General features: G+C 34.0%; 1 protein-coding gene across 2 annotated transcripts in view; it reads right to left on the bottom strand.

Annotated features, from left to right (window-relative positions):
- Glra3 (glycine receptor alpha 3) overlaps positions 1–18,565 on the bottom strand; it is a 152,721-nt gene that overhangs the window by 24,582 nt on the left and 109,574 nt on the right. For both annotated transcript variants that reach the window (XM_052162318.1, XM_052162319.1), the window contains exons 6-7: positions 10,632–10,769; positions 6,777–6,991 (exon numbers count right to left, since the gene is read on the bottom strand). In XM_052162318.1, coding sequence (XP_052018278.1) covers positions 6,777–6,991; positions 10,632–10,769 — 353 coding nt within the window. The remainder of the gene's footprint in view (positions 1–6,776; positions 6,992–10,631; positions 10,770–18,565) is intronic.

The following is an 18,565-nucleotide window of genomic DNA, read 5'->3' as shown; positions in this document are numbered from 1 at the left end:
AGCATGTGACTTCTTGCTCCGATCTTTACATGCTGGAAATTTTGCACTCTGCATCTGCCTGCTTATTATGATCATCTTTCATCCTAATTCCTTTTACTCAGGTGTCTAAGGGCATTATTTATGACTTCAGACTAGAATCATGGAGAGAGATTTCACCTATAAAGGCCCTTTAAGCACTGATTTTTGAAGCAAGTTCTTTCTTTCAACAGAGGCATAGTTATAGATGCCTTTTTTTAATCATTTAAGAAGTTCATATATATGGTTCTGAGACACATACACACATATACCAAACATACACACACAATACGTATATATATCAGAAACATATATATGTCTATGTCTATGTACATGTATATGTATATCTATGTGTGTGGAGGGGAGATGTTTAGAGAAAAATAGTCTTAAAATTACATATGAAGTTTTTGCTTCATATGTAATTTTAAAATTAGTTTTACATGAAATCATGGTAAAGTGCTGGAAATATTATGAAAATGTAAATTTTGGAATTCTCTCTTAACCTTAAAATGCATACATATGTGAAAAAGTCCATGAATTTGAAAGAGAGTGGGGAGCAGTGTTGTATGGATGGGCTTGCAGGGAGAAAAGGAACGTGGGAAAAGCTGTATTTTATAATCTCAGAAATAAAAATAAATAAATTGAAAAAAACATAAGGCATGTCTGTCTATAAGTCAAGTAGAAAGAAAATGTTTATTAATTTTTATTTTAGATGTATTAAGATTCATGAAGTCTAGGAAATGTACAAAGATGGAAGGACAACCACAAATACCCATCAGTTCATCTTCTTCTAGGACCTATCTAAAGTGTAGAGGTTATATTCATAAAATATTCTTATATTAGTAATAAAACCTTTAGCTTAATATGCATTATATAATATGCATTTAATGAGAAAGTTTTTGGTAAATCTTGCTTTCATTTTTTTGGTGTGTTTTTCTTTGCTTCCTTTCCCCAGAATTACCATGTATGGAACATTAACGCTGTTAAAATAAAAATACTTAAATAATTAACTTAGTATACTGCTCACATTCAAATTAAAATTTAGTTTTGGAGATTATATCACAAGAATAAAGCCAACATGAACTTATCTGTGTCATATTTTTTTCCATACTTGATTGAAATAATATGAATTAACTATGTGTTGGGTTTAAATAGTAAGGAGAAAATACTGTTGGAGTCCCTTTCCACTGTTATGAGAATAAGAAACTCTGAATATGCCCCCCACCTCATTTTATTGTTACACATCAGGAACGTGACATGAATATCCTTAAGTCCGTAGGTCTCTTGAGAAACCAGGAAGCACAGGGGACTATCCTTCCAATGCGACTCTTCCACCCAGAAAGCTGAGGATTGGAGCTGATTAACAGCCTGTGTCATCTGCTGGGCCAGGCCATATCAAGCTCCTAGAATCAGGACCAAAGTTGGCTCATAGCCCAAATGACCTCTGTGCTATGTACATGATCAAGACCACGCCCTACACCCTTAGGCCTTAAGCTAGTATAGGTAGCCTATCTCTTGGGAAATTAAAATGACACTGAGTTGAGTTTCAATAAAATTATGCATCTTATATATTGGGGATTATATTACAATGGGAAACATATTTATCCAAGTTGTACTGGGCTTAAATACATTGGGAATCAACCACTTGGCATTAACTCCCTGAAGTTGGCTTCAAGTTGGCAAAGTCAATCTGCTCCTGGGTTTTCATTCATATCTCTTCCCATAGTTTGCTTCCCTGTATAATACTTGCAAGGGCTCCTTCAGCTACAGATATATAACTTATTGTTAAATCCTGAGTATTGTTTTAGACCATTAAGAGTGTGTGTTTGCTAATTAATTAAAATGAAACAGAAAGTATAACTCCTTTTTGTTTCTTTTAGCCTTTATTCTTTCAGTCTAAACAACCTAGAAGTAATCTGAATGCCCATGTAATCTAAGTACTGAATATACACATATTAGTTTACTTTCAGTTTATGTTGGCTTTTATACTTTCAGAGATCCACTGTTTTCCTTATACCATACTTGAGATAAATGTAAACTTTATATTTGGTTTTGTTAATTTTTGTGGTACATTAGAGAGTAAATGGAAAATCAGAAGTAAAGTATAATCCAACAGAAGCCACATGCTACAACAGAAAGATGAAAATACTTTTTAAAACAAAATACTGAGTAAACAACTTAGAAGCTTTTGTCATTTAAGAGTGCATGTGATGCTCAATAGATACACATATACAATGGTAGATTTTGAGGGTGGAAACATGTAAGTAAAGCTTCATTCTCTCCTCAAGATACTAGTGGTGGGTTTCACAATCAGATAGAACAACAACAAAATAGAATATTACTGAAACAGTGGGCTCAAGCTACTGTCCCCCAACCCTTAAATACTCTTTAGTCTTGAATTTACAGTCTGTGCAGGCTAGAGGCTTCTGGGCCTCTGTCACAAGCTTAATTATTTAGACTATCAAGTGTTCTCTGTCCTTCTATGGTTAATAGATTTTTGTAAATAAGATAGTCTGAGTGGTAGAGATAGTATGGCACAAATCTACACAGAATCTTCCTTCCTCTCTCTCTCTCTCTCTAATTCCCTCCCCCTCACCCTTTAAGTCATTTTCCAAAATATTTATGAATGAACTACAGTGTAGTCTAAGGCACCATGTTTTAGCAGAGAGCATTATCTACTTAAAACCATTTCTTTCCTTTCTTCAGCAAGGTTTACTTGGGCATTGATTTTGGATTTGGCCATGGAACTTGGTATAAGTTGTGGGATGAGAACAGAAATGGATTATTTGCCCACCCACGTTGAACAAATGTATCGTGTGTGTGTGTGTGTGTGTGTGTGTGTGTGTGTGTGTGTGTGTGTGTGTTCCTGCTTGCTTTATAGTTCCTATATACTCCCAAGTGGAAGGCATGGGACATTTGGCTAGTAACCATAGTCACTACATGATGAGACAACCAAATCACTTGACAGTCTAAACCCAAAACCACTTCCTTTCAATCAAACACAGGCAAGTCCAGACCAGATGAAGGTAATGCCAAAGCTCATGTGCAAAAAAAAAAAAAGTCACAGGTCTCTAAGATATTTTGGTGTTATTTATTTATATAGAATTGTTGCAATGAAATAAGACTGACACAACCCTTGAGCCAAATATCTCAGTCAGCATTTTGTTCTTAGAGATTAGGTGACCTTTCAATCCAGATGCTGTCTTACTCTTGCTGAAGTTGCACTGTGGTAGATACAAATGCATGGTAGAAAAATACCTATTGAGGATAATTAGTCTTTAGAAAACAGGAGTTTTTAGATGGTCGTATATGAACTAGATAGTAAATTAAAATAGTGAGCGACTAGTACCAACTCTTCTTCCACTCACGATTCAAACTATTCCTCTTAAAGATGACCGGCTTTCCATATTTGGAAAACTGATGACACAATTGTTAGAATTGGAATTTGAGAGAAAGTCTTTGGGTAAATGAGTTTTGCATTTAAGCAAATGGAGCTATTTTGTACATGGCTGGAGTTGAACCCAGAGAAAAATCAGAATGGAATCTTTGAATGCCTTTTTCCCTTATATTTTTCCCTCCTATATCATGTCTTGTCTATTTTTCTGTCCTTTTTTCACTCAAAAAAATCAGAGGCCTAGATTTCCTGGACAGAAGCTCTGGAGCTCTTGTGCTTTGGCAGGTCCATGTGTCAGATTCATGAAGGTCCCAAAATGAAAAGAGAGCCTATCAGCATTTTCTTCTTCACCCTGTGTTGGAAATGACTTGCCTGTCACACAGCTCCATACCATCCTTGACTTCTGCCCTTCCTTGGCTCTGCAATGTGTCATTCATAAACACACCTCATTTCACTTCTACAATTCTCAAACATGTATACTACTCTTACCTCTGCTGCTAGCAGACCACCATCTACAAGGAACTGTACCAAACTTAGAGTTCTCTGCCCTGCTTTCTCATCTGTGTACAGAGTCATAGTGATCACACATCTTAAATATTTCTTCAGGTTGTCCTAGGGTTGACAAATATAATTATTACAAAGGACTATTATGCTGTCTACAACTTGGTCCTATTATCATTGCTACTTTTGTTTTGCTCATTTAGAATAAATTCTACATGTGGAGAAACACTTATCAATATAAACTATCTTGAAGCTTTGCTGTCAATAGAATAGACATTCCACCTCTTCTGACCAATTGATGTAGGTATTTCTGAAGTGCAAAATAGTTCAAAATAGTTCTAGTCTCAGGAATGGACCACGTGTGCCTTCTGGCTTTGGGATATGAAGTATTGGACTTATCATGTCATTAAAAAAGCCAAATCAATTGATCATGTAAGAGAAGAATCTTAAGGAATGACCTAAATATATTCTAAGATCCTTCTGAATCTTTAGTAATCTCCTAGCTTCTTTTATTCTACTGGAGATGTACTAGCATACAGCTGCTATAAAATGTTAGGCAATTATCATAAATTAATGATTTATTGTTTTTCCACAATATTTAATAAGCCAGTGTTATTATACTTCCTAAACTGAATTTTTTTCCTAGAATGTGACAGTGGTTATAGGTTGATGTTCATTGTCACAATCTCTCAGTGATTTTTGTGAGTGCTTTGAGACTTCAAATATCAGATGGGAATCCATACTTTTAGGTAACGGTTTCTAAATATATAGTGAGCTTTCAGAATCTGCTTCCCTGGCCCTCAGACAAACAAATAAATAAGCCCCTTCTCCCATCAGAATTCTAATTTCTAAGAGATATTCTGTTGTGTAGAATAGTCTGATCTAGTATGTTAATGATTATTGTTTATAATGGATGTTCTCCTAGGAATTTTAGTATGTCTAACTAAATATTTTGAGTCTCTTGTTATTTACTTTAAAATGTTCAAGATAATTTGTCAGACTTGTATTGTGTTATGTCAAACCTGCTTTTGATTTTTTTCTGTAGGTGAAAATTAAATTTCTTGTGGAACATTGACTCTATTATTAGAATGAGTTGTATAATATAAATACATGTGTATATAATATAATTGAACTGATGATTGAAAATTTTTTCTTTAATTGAAATCCTGATGAAAACAACCCCTTTAAATAATCTATATTTTACTTGTTTATAGATGATGAACTGTCTCAGACTGACCTTTTATTTTGCTTAAACTCATATTATACCCACATTTTGCCATCTTAATTTGATTTTTTACTTTCTGGGCTTTTTTCCTCATACCTTTCAAATTTCCCAATCCTGCCCATTCTGGGTCTTAAATATTTCTCTTCTGTGCCTCATAAAACCATTAATTTTTAAAATAAAGCATATTTCATTTTTCCAGCTAATAACATATGGTTCAAACAAGCTTTCATTTCCAGATATATTGGGAATAAGACGGAAATGAGTAAACTTCCTTAAGGTTTGACCACGAGCTTTCTACTATCACCCAGACTCCTCAGGACATTCATACACAATCTCATAAGCACTGAAAATCACATTAAACAAATAAGAAAAGTTTAAAAATTTTATATGGGGAATATGTTATAAAAACAAATTGCTTTGGGCTATTTAAAAGGTACAATTAAGTGTTAATAAAGGGAGACACTATTTTAGATTTCATTACGGATGATTGTGAGCCACCATGTGATTGCTGGGACTTGAACTCAGGACCTTCGGAAGAGCAGTCAGTGCTCTTAACCACTGAGCCATCTCTCCAGCCCCAAGGGAGACACTATTTCAAAAGACAATAATTCTTATTGAGAAAACTGAACTTTGTTAGACATCAAATCTTTTTGTGCTCTGTAACATTTGCAATGAGAAACTATCTTCTAACCAACGTTTATTTACTCATACATTTTTACTTTATTAAACAAGAATTCATTCATAGAAACCACTAAGGGGACCATGTGTGCATTTATAATTTATGTCAAGTAGCAGATGTAGTATCAAACATTCTTGAGAAGCTAATTCATTTTAAGAAAAATAATAGGTTATTGTGTTGGAAACTTTAGATGGTTTCTTCAGATAATTGATACTTCTTAGAAATATTCTTATAAAAAGAAAATAATTTTGTTTCTGTCTTTTTAAATAGAAAAACAAAGCCTCTTATCTTTTAGTATATTTTATTAAGAGAGGTATTAAAGCTTTCACAGACTTTATATAGTAAACAGTTTAATTCTGGATGACTAGAATGTATCCAAATTGTAAAATTAGTTAAGCACTCTTGCCTATTGACCTACAACTGTCAAGACCTAGAAGACCTGGGCACACAGCATAATGGAAAACAGGCTGAGGTGTCATAGAAATATGATACAGTTCTTAAAGGGGAGTAATTACTATAATGTTTTCCTGAAAGTAATTTTAGTAATAGATTACAAACACATACAGCTATGAGTATTTTAGTTTGTTTTAAGCAACTATTTAGAAAATAGTATGGAAAGGTTATCTCTGTATATATATGTGCACATATCTATGCATTATACCAGCATTTTAATGTACCATGTCGATCAGTTTAATTTTTCTCTTTTAAGCATTTAAATATATAGATACAAAAATTCCCCTGGTTACTATAATGACTGCCAATATTTAATAAAAAAAATGCATTACACACAACTATGTGAGTATCAGGCATCATTGATTTATAGAATATTTTCCTTCATCTATGGGTTCATTTTGCAATTTTTGGTGCTTAAAAAGTCAACAATGAATAGTAACTATCTGAATGAATTTTGACCGATCTGACACCAGCATTTAATCCCATGCATATCCCCTCAGGACACTTACCTTTGGTAATGAGGCCCGGGATCCAGAGCTCTGTGTGGTCATCGTAAGAACAGTGGTGATACCCAAAGCTACCCTAGCTGGGGCTGCATCCATGTTAATCCAGAAGGAGACCCAGGATAGAATTACAATCAGAAGGCTGGGAATATACATCTGGATCAAGTAGTAGCCCATCTGCCGCTCAAGATGGAATCGCACTTCTATGCATGTAAACTTTCCTAATTGTTCACAAAATAGATGCAACAATTAAATAACAGTCAGGCTTTGTTATGATATCAACCAGGACTTTAGTGAAATAATCTTATTATAAGATCTTTTTTACTGAAATGAAGGAACATTAAGCCACATACTCAAATTTGGTTTAGGTTTTTGATTTCTTTAATCTGTGCATTTGGAAACAATGTGACAAGGGAATGAACTCTTCTGAAATAGTATGTAATTCTATTTTCATGTCCAAATAGGTTTTCATACTTGTCAAAGATCTCGTCAGTTTTTGACACTTGTTCTCCTGTGGATAGAACAATACATGCTCATTGCGTAAAGGTTACCTATACTTCGTGTTTCTGGAACTTCCAAATGATTATTTAGTCAGGTTCTATTTGTTTCAACAATCTTTATATTTTCTTTAAGTGTTAAGAGAGAAATGTAAATGAAGATGAGCAGTTTCATAAATAATACTATAAAACCTAAAAATATATCATTCTGCTTTAATAACTTTTAAGATAATTTTACAACATAGGGGAAGCCAAATGTGTTACATTCACTATTTAAATATATGCCTTTGTCCCTCTGTTATGTACCTCTGTTTCTGCAAATAGAGGTTATAAATAATTATGCCAGCATAATTAATTATATTCATTCATCTCTACTGCTTTGTTATCCATCCTTCAAAGAAATAGTCTTCTAAGTCATTTGATTCTTGGTTTTATTATATGATGTCACAGATCTAATATGCTCTTTAAGTATCATTATCTGATATGACCATGGAAGAAAGATAGCAATGAGCAGGACTAGAAAGCCTGCTGGTGTATGGCAAGGAGTCTCTCCGTTGCAGCCTCCTATTAACAGAACAATGATCATAAATGAAGAAGGTACGTGCATAGCTTGTGGAGGAAAATAGAAGTTATAACAGAACTTTAATACCTCAACAGTAGCTTGCATGCTCTGAAGACAGTGGAGTCTACTTTTTAATATATAGCAATCAGACCCATGCATAAGTCATACACAAGCCTTCTCTCAACTCATCAATGAAATGATTAAAGAGTCCTGCAAAATCTAATATATTTATATTTTAAAGCAATATTAAATATAGAACTTTAAATTTTTACTATAAAGAATATGAAATAGTGCAAGATTAACTGAATTAGTTTTATTATATCAATGCTTGTCTATTAAGTAATCTCATATCAAAATTAGAATTTTTTTAACCATTTGTGTTCATTCTCTGTTTCATGTGATTCTCAAGAATAAAATAAAGTTTCATTATGTATTTTAAAGTCATTTTATAAATATAATTAAGATGGAAAATGAAGTCATATAGTATGCGAATATTATAATTGTACATAAATACACATATAAATATATATGTATGTATTTTAATTTTCTGGTTGTGCACATGTGCATTTTTTATGTGATTGTAATAAGAAAACTTAAACTTGGACCCAAGTGATGGAAGGAAACTCTTATGTATACATAAAAATATGAACATACAAGAAAAGTTAGAAAGACAAAAGGTTTTAGATGAAAAAACAGATCACATAGTCCTGAAATAATTTGTAGATTTGTGCAATTTAGTATATATATATATGTATATATACATATATATATTTTTTTTTTCTTACTGAGTAGATCTTACTGTGCCTGACCTGGGGACTTGCTATTTAATCCAGGTTGACCTCAAACTCACGGAGATCATCTTGCTTTTGCTTACCAAGTCCTGGGATTGAAAGCATGTCCCTCCACACCTACATATATAATTAATATATATGTGAAAGAATATTTACTTCAGTAATTTTATTTCATTGCAACATCAGGAATTTACAAATATGGATTTGTGTGTCTATATTTGTTTGTGTATTATTTTTCTTTCACATGTAGAGGGAATTATGTAGTATATGAGCCTACACTGAAAAACAATTAAACTAGGAATTTTGAATGTTGGGGGGAATAACATAATAGAAAGTTTAAGATATGAGACAAATTAGTTACATATGTGAATAGAGACATTACCATGTGTTTCTATAAGTTTTTGATACATAATACTTTGGGCACACTTTCATCTTTTGTATTAAACAAATATTAGACAACTAGGTATTCTAGAAAATTACTACCAAAGTAATTGTTTGAAGTAATCATTCATAAATGTGAGCTGTAATATCAAAGTATGCAAATGTACTTTCTGCTAAGATGGGTCTCTTGTCCTTGTATCATCAAAATTCTCCAGGAAATACTGTCTAGTGTCAGATATTGTTCTGTGTTGAATGTGTCTAAAATTCACATCCTTGGAGAATCTGTGAATTTCACTAAAGTTAGGAATTAGTGCTTGACATGAATATATAATCAAGTTAAAATTAATTCCAAAATCACTGTTGCCCTTATAGAATGAGGGATATTTGGCTACAGAGACACAGATACACACAGAGGTCAGTATACACACAGAAGGACAGAAACTAAAGTGACATATCTATAAGTAAAGAATACCCAGAATTGTCAGAAATAGGTAATTAAGAAAATAACATGGAAGGAACCTTCCCTGGAGCCTCCAGAGAGAACATAATTTTGCTAATACCTGATTTAAAAAAAATATTTAGCTACTAGAGCTATGAGAAAATGAAATTTCGTTGTTTTAAACTACCAAAGTCATGGTGCTGTGTGATGACTGCTCTATTTATCACCTCTATAGCTTTTTTCAACATTTCCTAAAAAAATCTATCCTTAGAAAAATGAGCTAGGGTAGTACTACTGACTTGCCTGTTCTTTAATTTCATCCTGAGATGTTAATCTTGTTCCTGTTCAAAAATCAGCTAACACCTTCATCTGTGAACTGAATATGGTAATTTACAAAATTAGATATTGTGAGTTAGTTAAGGAGATTGGAGAGACTGGGGGCTTTATAGGATGACCACTGATCTCACAGTTCTCAAAAATGCAGAGGCCAAGATGAATCATGCTCCACTAGAATGAAATGATAAGAGTAACAGATAAGGTACACATGTGAGCATGTGGCCATATGTGAATCTCTAGGCAGAAACTTGAGTTTTGGACAGTTAACTGACATTTTCATTGGAGTGCATTTATGGAAATCACCCACAACTTTTGGGAGAAGTGAACAGATTTCACAAGGGTACAAATACTGAACTGTGTTTCTTAATATTTGGTATCCGTTATTAAATATGGTATCTACTTAAGAAATGAGGTTTCTATAACAAGTCAAGAAGTAATTGAAATCAGAAATTAATAAAGTCTTATGGAGAAAATAGAAAAAATGGGATAGTGTTTTGGAATTCATGAAAATAGGTCAGATAATGTCTTTCTTTAAAGCAAGTTCTTTTGTTAGCATATAGAATGTTTACTTCCGAAATTCTTAAAATTTATTTTCCTATAGAAATAAAGACACATGTATATAATCATCATGTCCCCACATTTGTGATGCTCCATAAAGTATTTTCTAGAGGAATGAGTCTCCAGCACTTTTTCATCTTATACGAACAACATATGATCAGACACAGTGAGTGAAAGGTCCATGTTTTGAAATTCTACATTTTATACTCCATAAGCTAATACAGTTAAAATCAATGCATTAAAATTTAAATAGTTTGTGTATCCTTAGATCAAAAGTCATAAGCATGGAGTCCTTACCTGTATTGTAGTGTTTGGTGCAGTATCGTAAGTCTTTTTCTTCTTTCAACAGAAATTGAGGCAAAGTGAGTCCTTCTGCCACTTGGACTGGGGCTTCATCTTGCCATTCAAAAATGAGATCATTCATCGTGTATCCAACTAGATAAAATATAGAAATGTTCATAGCCAATGGCAGGCATTCAAACAGAAGAAATAAATGCCTTCCAGTATAATCACACAGAATGTGAGGATGCGTGTGACCTTGAATCAATCAATTGAACAGTACATTTTTTGTTTCCAATATCACACATGTCTATGAGTGGTAATGCAAGACAATGATATAGGCTCAAAAGAACTCAATATGGAAGGTAGTATTTATTCCTTCTTGGGGATGGGAAGCTCTTGGATTAATTCAGTAAATTTTAACATTGCCCCACTATGTTAATTTCTAAGACTACATGATAAGGCCAAAGAGTCCATGGATTGAAACTGAATTAAAGAATAAATATCTCTAGAGAAAGGATTGATGACTTATACCTTCTTATTTTAATCTTCCCAGCTTATTTACTTGCTTCTCTGTTCCAAGTTCCAATAGGAACAAAATAATCTTAAAATGCAAGCTTGGTCTATTTGGTGGAGATGATTAAAAAGTACACATAGAATAGTTGGACACAGGAATAATTAGTTCAGACTAGACTTTACAAATGAATTTTTCAGTAAATCATCATTTATTAAAGCATGTGTTTCTCTTTGGGGGGGGCCTTAATATAAGCAGAATTTTGTTCTTTTAGCAGTTAAATGAAAAATTATGGAAATGTATGCTTCACTGTTACTGTAGTGGATGAATCTAAATGAATGTGAACACGGCTGTTATTAGTCTGATTAGTCAATTCCACAGTGTTAGAAAAAAAGGAAGCATGATATGACCCGTGAATTATGTCCGGTTGCTAAATTAGTAAATTATGGAGCTGTGTGCAGAAGAGTTTGTACGATTTTCATGAAATGATTAGGCACAGCTTTTGTAGGTATGTTAGGCAATGTAAGAGGCTGGCTCACCACTCTCCAGTCTCTCAGAATTGTCCAGAGAGAACAGAACATGATCTAATTATAGAAGCAATTGGGAATACACAGTATCTTGTGCCCTATGGGCAGTGGGGACAGTAGTGATAAGAGAGTTGGTGATTAACTCTCTTTAGAAGATTTAAGATTTGATAGATTCTTTCAGTGTTTTGACTCATTATGGCAAGAAATATTTTATAGAGTATGTATAGTCACCTAAATTGAAGGGTGCCATGTCTGAATTTTGGTTCAAAAATAGTTGTGTAACTACACGATTATTCTCTAATTAAGTGGTTCTCAAGCTACCCAATCTTGCAACCCTTAAGCATAGTTCTTCATGTTGTGGTGACCCACAACCATAAAATTATTTTTGAGCTATTTCATAACTGTAATTTTATACTGTTACAAATCATAATGTGGATTTATGATATGTGACACACAGATTGGGAACTGCTGCTCTAGACTTAGTGATTGGTGTATTTATACTAGAATAACCTCTCAGTGAAACTCCAAATTAATAATGATTGCATTGGTGATAAAAGAATGATTCATTTTTATTCATAATTTCTTGAACATGTGCATTATAGATAACATTGCTTTAGAGCAACACAAATGTACATTTCTCAATGATCTAAAGACAGTAAAATAAGCACCAATTTTATCTGCTGTCTGATGAGACTTGTCTCTTATAATTCACACAGAGAATCACAGAAGACAAAAAATATTTTGAGATATTTCTTGTACGAATTTAGACAGAGAATGAAAAAAACAAACCAAGCCCTCTTTTCTTTTTGAAGTGATAACGTTCTGTAAAATCATCTTTGAAAAGACATTAGCTGTCTGAAATTCCATGGAAGTCCTGCTCCAATTATTCTCCCTTCCATGTTCTAGGAGCACATATAACTTGTTATTGTGATGAGGAACTATTCATGTCAAGTGATCTATAAATAGACACTTTACGGCTGTGTTATTGCATACTTATTTACAACTCACAGGATGTTTGAACTTGAAAGCTGAATAATGAGATGGTAAATAATGAGAGGTCCACACGTGTGGAGCATTTCCTCTATTCTAACTTAGCGGCACTGAAGGAAACTTAAGGACACTACTGCCTCAGTAAACCTTCAAACAAACTTTTAATAGATTCCCTTCCACAGAGTTCAAAGTGGTTTAATATACTTTCTTTTGGATAACAAATATTTATAGAAGCTTGAAAATATTCAGGAAAAGATATTGGGTAGTGAGAGCAACATGGTAAATTTAATTGTCTTGTATAATAATCTCACAGTGATAAATATTTACATAAGGAACAAAGATATCCAAATTTGACAAAATATTTCATTTGATGACTATGATGAACCTTTCAAATGGATGTCTCAATTCTTTCTTTTCAACAAGTATGCACTGAATACCAAGTATAGGTAAGACATTCTGTCCCATTTCAGTTGGACCTTGAAAGCAATGAATGATGCCGCCCTCAAAGAAGAACACAAGAGAAAGTAAAAAAAAAAAAATCAGGATAAAGGAAAAGCTCATTTATTTGAAAGAAGTTAAAAACACCTAAGAATTGTAAGAGAATCTTTGGAGATATAAAGTGACTTAACAAAACATGATAGTAGCCTGATCCTTTTTATAAAATTCACAAGGCCTAAAGTACTTTCATGGTCACAATGATATATTATGTGTATTTTTCTTTGTTCTAATAATTTTTCTGATGTTGAAACAGTGGTGGGTAATGGTTTAACATAAATGCAAGCAGTGGTGCTAGGCTATCCTGAAAGTTCTATGTTTCTAAGCGTCATATCCTTCAGTAAAGAATGTTGTTTTCAAAAAAAAAAAAAAAAAGAATGTTGTTTTCATTTAACTATACCCATGTTTGATAAAGTAGTAAACACCCTGTGGGAAAAGCAATACACTTTCCAAGGTGCCATTCATTCTTTTTTCATTTTTTCCCCTCCTGGTCCACCCTCTAACTGTTCCACATTCCATACCTCCTCCCTGCCTCCCTGTCCCCAGGAGAATGCCCCTCCCTTACAACCAGACTTCTAAATTCCCTGGGGCATCTTTGATTGTTGAATTAGTAACAACTACTAATTTACTACAGATTAATCCTTTGTAATCTGTGTGGTAAAGAGGGCAGCCTGCATACATGTATGTGTGTGTGTGTGTGTGTGTGTGTATGTTTGTATAAAATCTTCAATTAGCAATATAAGATTTCTTTCAAGGACTATCTCTAATTGCTTCAGGTACAAAGTGAAGCAGGCCTTTTCTTGTTTTGTTGGGGTGCACATCATTTTTATTTGAAAAATAAAATGATATATGTATGGTAATTATTTGGTACTTGACTATCTACTATTAAAAATATTAATAAACTGGATACACCAGCGGAGGGAAACTGGTAAAAGTTGCTGTGAATAATAGATTCTGAAAGTGCAAGCCAAAATTAGATGTTTGAAGAATGAACCCACACACACCTATGGCCACTTGATCTTTGACAAAGGAGCTGAAAATATCCAGTGGAAAAAAAGATAGCCTTTTCAACAAATGGTGCTGGTTCAACTGGAGGTCAGCATGCACAAGAATGTGAATTGATCCATTCTTATCTCCTTGTACAAAGCTCAACTCCAAGTGAATCAAGGACCTCCATATAAAGCCAGATACACTGAAGTTAATAGAAAAGAAACTGGGGAAGACCCTTGAGGACATCAGTACAGGGGGAAAGTTTCTGAACAGAACACCAATAGCTTATGCTCTAAGATCAAGAATTGACAAATGGGACCTCATAAAATTACAAAGTTTCTGTAAGGCAAAGGACACCATCAAAAGGACAAATCGGCAACCAACAAATTGGGAAAAGATCTTCACCAACCCTACATCTGACAGAGGGCTAATATCCAATATATATAAATAACTCAAGAAGTTGGATCCCAGAAAACCGAATAACCCTATTAAAAATGGGGTACAGAGCTAAAGAAAGAATTTTCACCTGAAGAAATTCGGATGGCTGAGAAGCACCTTAAGAAATGTTCAACATCATTAGTCATTAGGGAAATGCAAAACAACCCTGAGATTTCACCTCACACCAGTCAGAATGGCTAAGGTTAAAAACTCATGAGACAGCAGGTGTTGGCAAGGATGTGGAGAAAGAGGAACACTCCTCCACTGCTGGTGGGGTTGCAAGTTGGTACAACCACTCTGGAAATCAGTCTGGTGGTTCTTCAGAAAACTGGGCATGACACTTCCGGAGGACCCTGCTATACCACTCCTGGGCATATACCCAGAGGATTCCTCAGCATGTTAAAAGGATACATGTTGCACTATGTTCACAGAAGCCCTATTTATAATAGCTAAGCTTGAAAGAACCCAGATGTCCCTCATTGGAGGAATGGATAAAAAAAAAGTGGTATATATACACAATGGAGTACTAATCAGCCATTAGAAACAATGAATTCATGAAATTCTTAGACAAATGGATGGAGCTGGAGAACATCGTCATAAGTGAGGTAACCCAGTCTCAAAAGATGAATCATGGTATGCACTCACTGATAAGCAGATATTAACCTAGAAACTAGGGATACCCAAGACTTAATCCACACATCAAATGACGTCCAAGAAAAATGGAAGAGTAGCCCCTGGTTCTGGAAAGGCTCAGTGCAGCAGTATAGGGGAATACCAGAACAGGAAAGTGAGAAGGGGTGGATGGGGAACATGGGGAATGAAGAGAGCTTTTGGGACTTTCGGGGAGTGGGGAGCCAGGGAAGGGAAAATTATTTGAAATGTAAATAAAGAATATATCGACTAAAAATTTTTTTTCTCCTCAGTCATTTGAGTGATCCTGAGACTAGATAGCTCAGGGGCTTAGGATAAAACCAAATATTCTAAAAAAACATAGCAAAAAATGAACACAATCATTCTGCTATTCTTATAGATCAGTGCCTTTCTCAGCTTTCATTAGAGAAGTTTCCACCCACAGCAGATGGAACACATACAGAGAACCCTCTCCTTATGCAGAGAGAGGGAGACCCTGGAACACTCAGCTCTAAATGGAAGGTCTCTCAAATCCCTCCCAACAAGGCTCAGAGAATCCTGCATAAGGGAAAATGGAAAGAGTATAAATGCCAGTCGAGAAGGAAACCAAAAAAAGCAAGGATGTCTAAATCAGCGTGATTCATGCACATATGAACTCACAGAGAATGGGGCAGCAGCCCATGTGCCTGCAGGGTCTACGCCAGGTGCAGTCTAAGAGCTCAAAGAAGTGGACACATGCTCCCATTGCAAACCCAGAAGCAGTTTCCAATGGATAACCATTTGCAAAACAGAAAATAGTTTTAGCTATGGAAGTCTCGTTAGAAAACAAACCACTCTTCAAAACAGGCTGCATATCCTGCCTGAGATCCAACAGAAAAGGAACTCAGAATTATTGCAGGTCCTTGTTTCACATTGCATCAGGACTGATTTTGCTGTTAGTGGTTTTGCATCTTAAGTTTTTATTTTATTTTATTTGACTCTCTCTTTTACTCTACAGGCCCTCTGTGTTTCTGTGTTTGTGTGTGTATGTGTGTGTGTGTGTGTGTGTGTGTGTGTATGTGTGTGTATGTATGAGTGTGTGTATGTGTGTGTGTGTGTGTGTGTGTGAAGATATGACTTCCAGTTTAGTGTTTTTATGATTCCTGAATGTATAAAGAGTGAATCTGTGCATCTGTATCTGTTTTATGTGCCTTTCCCTAGTTCTTTCTATTGTTTGTTCTTGTTGTATTCTGATATATTAGTTTTTATTTTATTTTATTATTATACTTTCAAAGCCTGTTTGTTTATTAATGAGACAAAAAGGGGTTAGATCATGATAGGAGAGAGGAGGCAAGGAGGAAGCTGGAGTAGAGTTAGGGAAAACCCTAATTAGAATATCTTATGCGAAGGGGGAAAAAGCTATTTTCAATAAAAGGAAAACAAAAGAAAACAACCACAAAATGTCTAAAGTGTGAAAAGCAGGCTTTTCAGTCTTTTCAGGTTTCTTTTGTTTTTTCCTTATCTTTGTCAAGAACAAATTATTTTTCTCAATGAAAAAAGTAAAGACAGATAGTTTAACAAGTAGGATCAATAGATAATGATTATAAGTTCAAATTTAGGAATGCATGTCACAACTTTGAATCCAAATAATTGTGATTTAATTTTAATTTTGGAAATTATTTAAAATTGGATCATAGCCCCTTAGCTATCCACTCAAATAAAACCTTTCAGTTAATAATACTAGATGAATACATTAGCTTAAATATTGTCTTTGTTGGTCTTCTGTTTTTAAAAGTAGTCCTCTTCTAAGAGGAGAGCAATTAGGTCCCTTCACAGGTTTGTAGAGCATTGAGCTTCTTGGATACATGTGGTGTAGATTTTTGTTGTTGTTGTTGCTGTTTGTTTCTGTCTTCTAACCTTGCTATAGAATGTATGAACTTTCTTCTTTGGCTGGACTCCAGCCTCCAATAAAGTCTGAGATGGGTAAAACATATGGTCATTTCTATCGGTCTTAATGTTCTTTCATGTTCTCACTTGTTTCTATATCAACAGGGAAACAATTTAAGCCATAACCTCTAAGGAACCCTTATCTCCACTGAAGTAGCCTTCAGTCTTTGTTCTAAGATTTTTTTTTAACTTTTCCAACATCAGGACATAGAGGTTCTTTATTTTAAACCCCTTGGTAGATGAGCTAAGAATTGAAATTACTAGCTCTGAGTTTATGGGACTCTGTGGGACCATCTAGAAAGTCTAGACTATTTCCAAGTAACACAACAATAATAAAATCAAAACAAAAAAATGTGTTATCTTGTCTCTGTTTATCTATTTTTCCACTCAGTAAACCAAAAAAATATCTATATCTATATCTATATCTATATCTATATCTATATCTATATCTATATCTATATCTATATCTATATCTATATCTATATCTATCTATCTATCTATCTATCTATATCTATATCTATATCTATATCTATATCTATATCTATATCTATATCTATATCTATATATATATATATATATATTCGCTTGGCTATCTCATGCCACATGGACACAGGTGGGTTATAAGGCTGTCTGTGTTGGCTCATGCCACTGGACAGGGAAAATCGGTCTCAGAATAACTAAAGAGAAACCTCACACAAATACTTTCATCTTTCAATTCCTAAACCCTCTAACCTTTCTGAAGCCTTTGCCATTTGATCAAAATTCATTTGATTCTACTGGCCATCATACTGATTCAGGGGATGTCTCTAGACAATACCAACAGAATTCTTTCCATACTATTGCTCCTCTGAACAGTTCTTATTAGACATCTGAACAAAATATTTCCCAATACTATTACTGACAAATGACCTCTCATCCTACATAGGATTTTTTCTTCATTTTTTTCTCTGCCATAGACTATTCACCTCTTCTTTCTAAAAAATAAAACAAATATTCTCAAAGTAATATCTTGAATACATGAAAAGTTTAAACACCATCATATCATTTAAAGTAGACATGAACATGTAGTTATAAAGAAAAGAAAAAAATTAAATATTGAAAGACAGATATGTACAAAAGTGAAATACAATGGTCTTGTGCCGAAGTTCACATGATTGTGAACGTTCTCTGTTAAAATGGTTCAACAATTTAAACATAATTTAAATGAAAGCTTTATTGTGATCTTCAACTGGTAGTTAATCAAAGCACAGAAACAAACACCATGGTACCAGTGGGGGAACGGTATAGACCTGCTAAATCTATTTGTCTACATAAATAAAGCTGTAGTCTTTAAATTATTTAAAATGACCAAGCAAAGAATTATTACAGAAAAGAACTCAGAATCAGACCTATGAAGGGAGATGTAAGGTAAAATTTACACTTAAATCAGAGTGGAAAAATTA

The sequence above is a fragment of the Apodemus sylvaticus genome, chromosome 18 (genome assembly GCF_947179515.1).
Source record: "Apodemus sylvaticus chromosome 18, mApoSyl1.1, whole genome shotgun sequence".
NCBI classification, from domain to species: domain Eukaryota; kingdom Metazoa; phylum Chordata; class Mammalia; order Rodentia; family Muridae; genus Apodemus; species Apodemus sylvaticus.
Note: the sequence above shows the minus strand (reverse complement) of the source record. Positions and strands in the feature narration are given on the sequence as shown.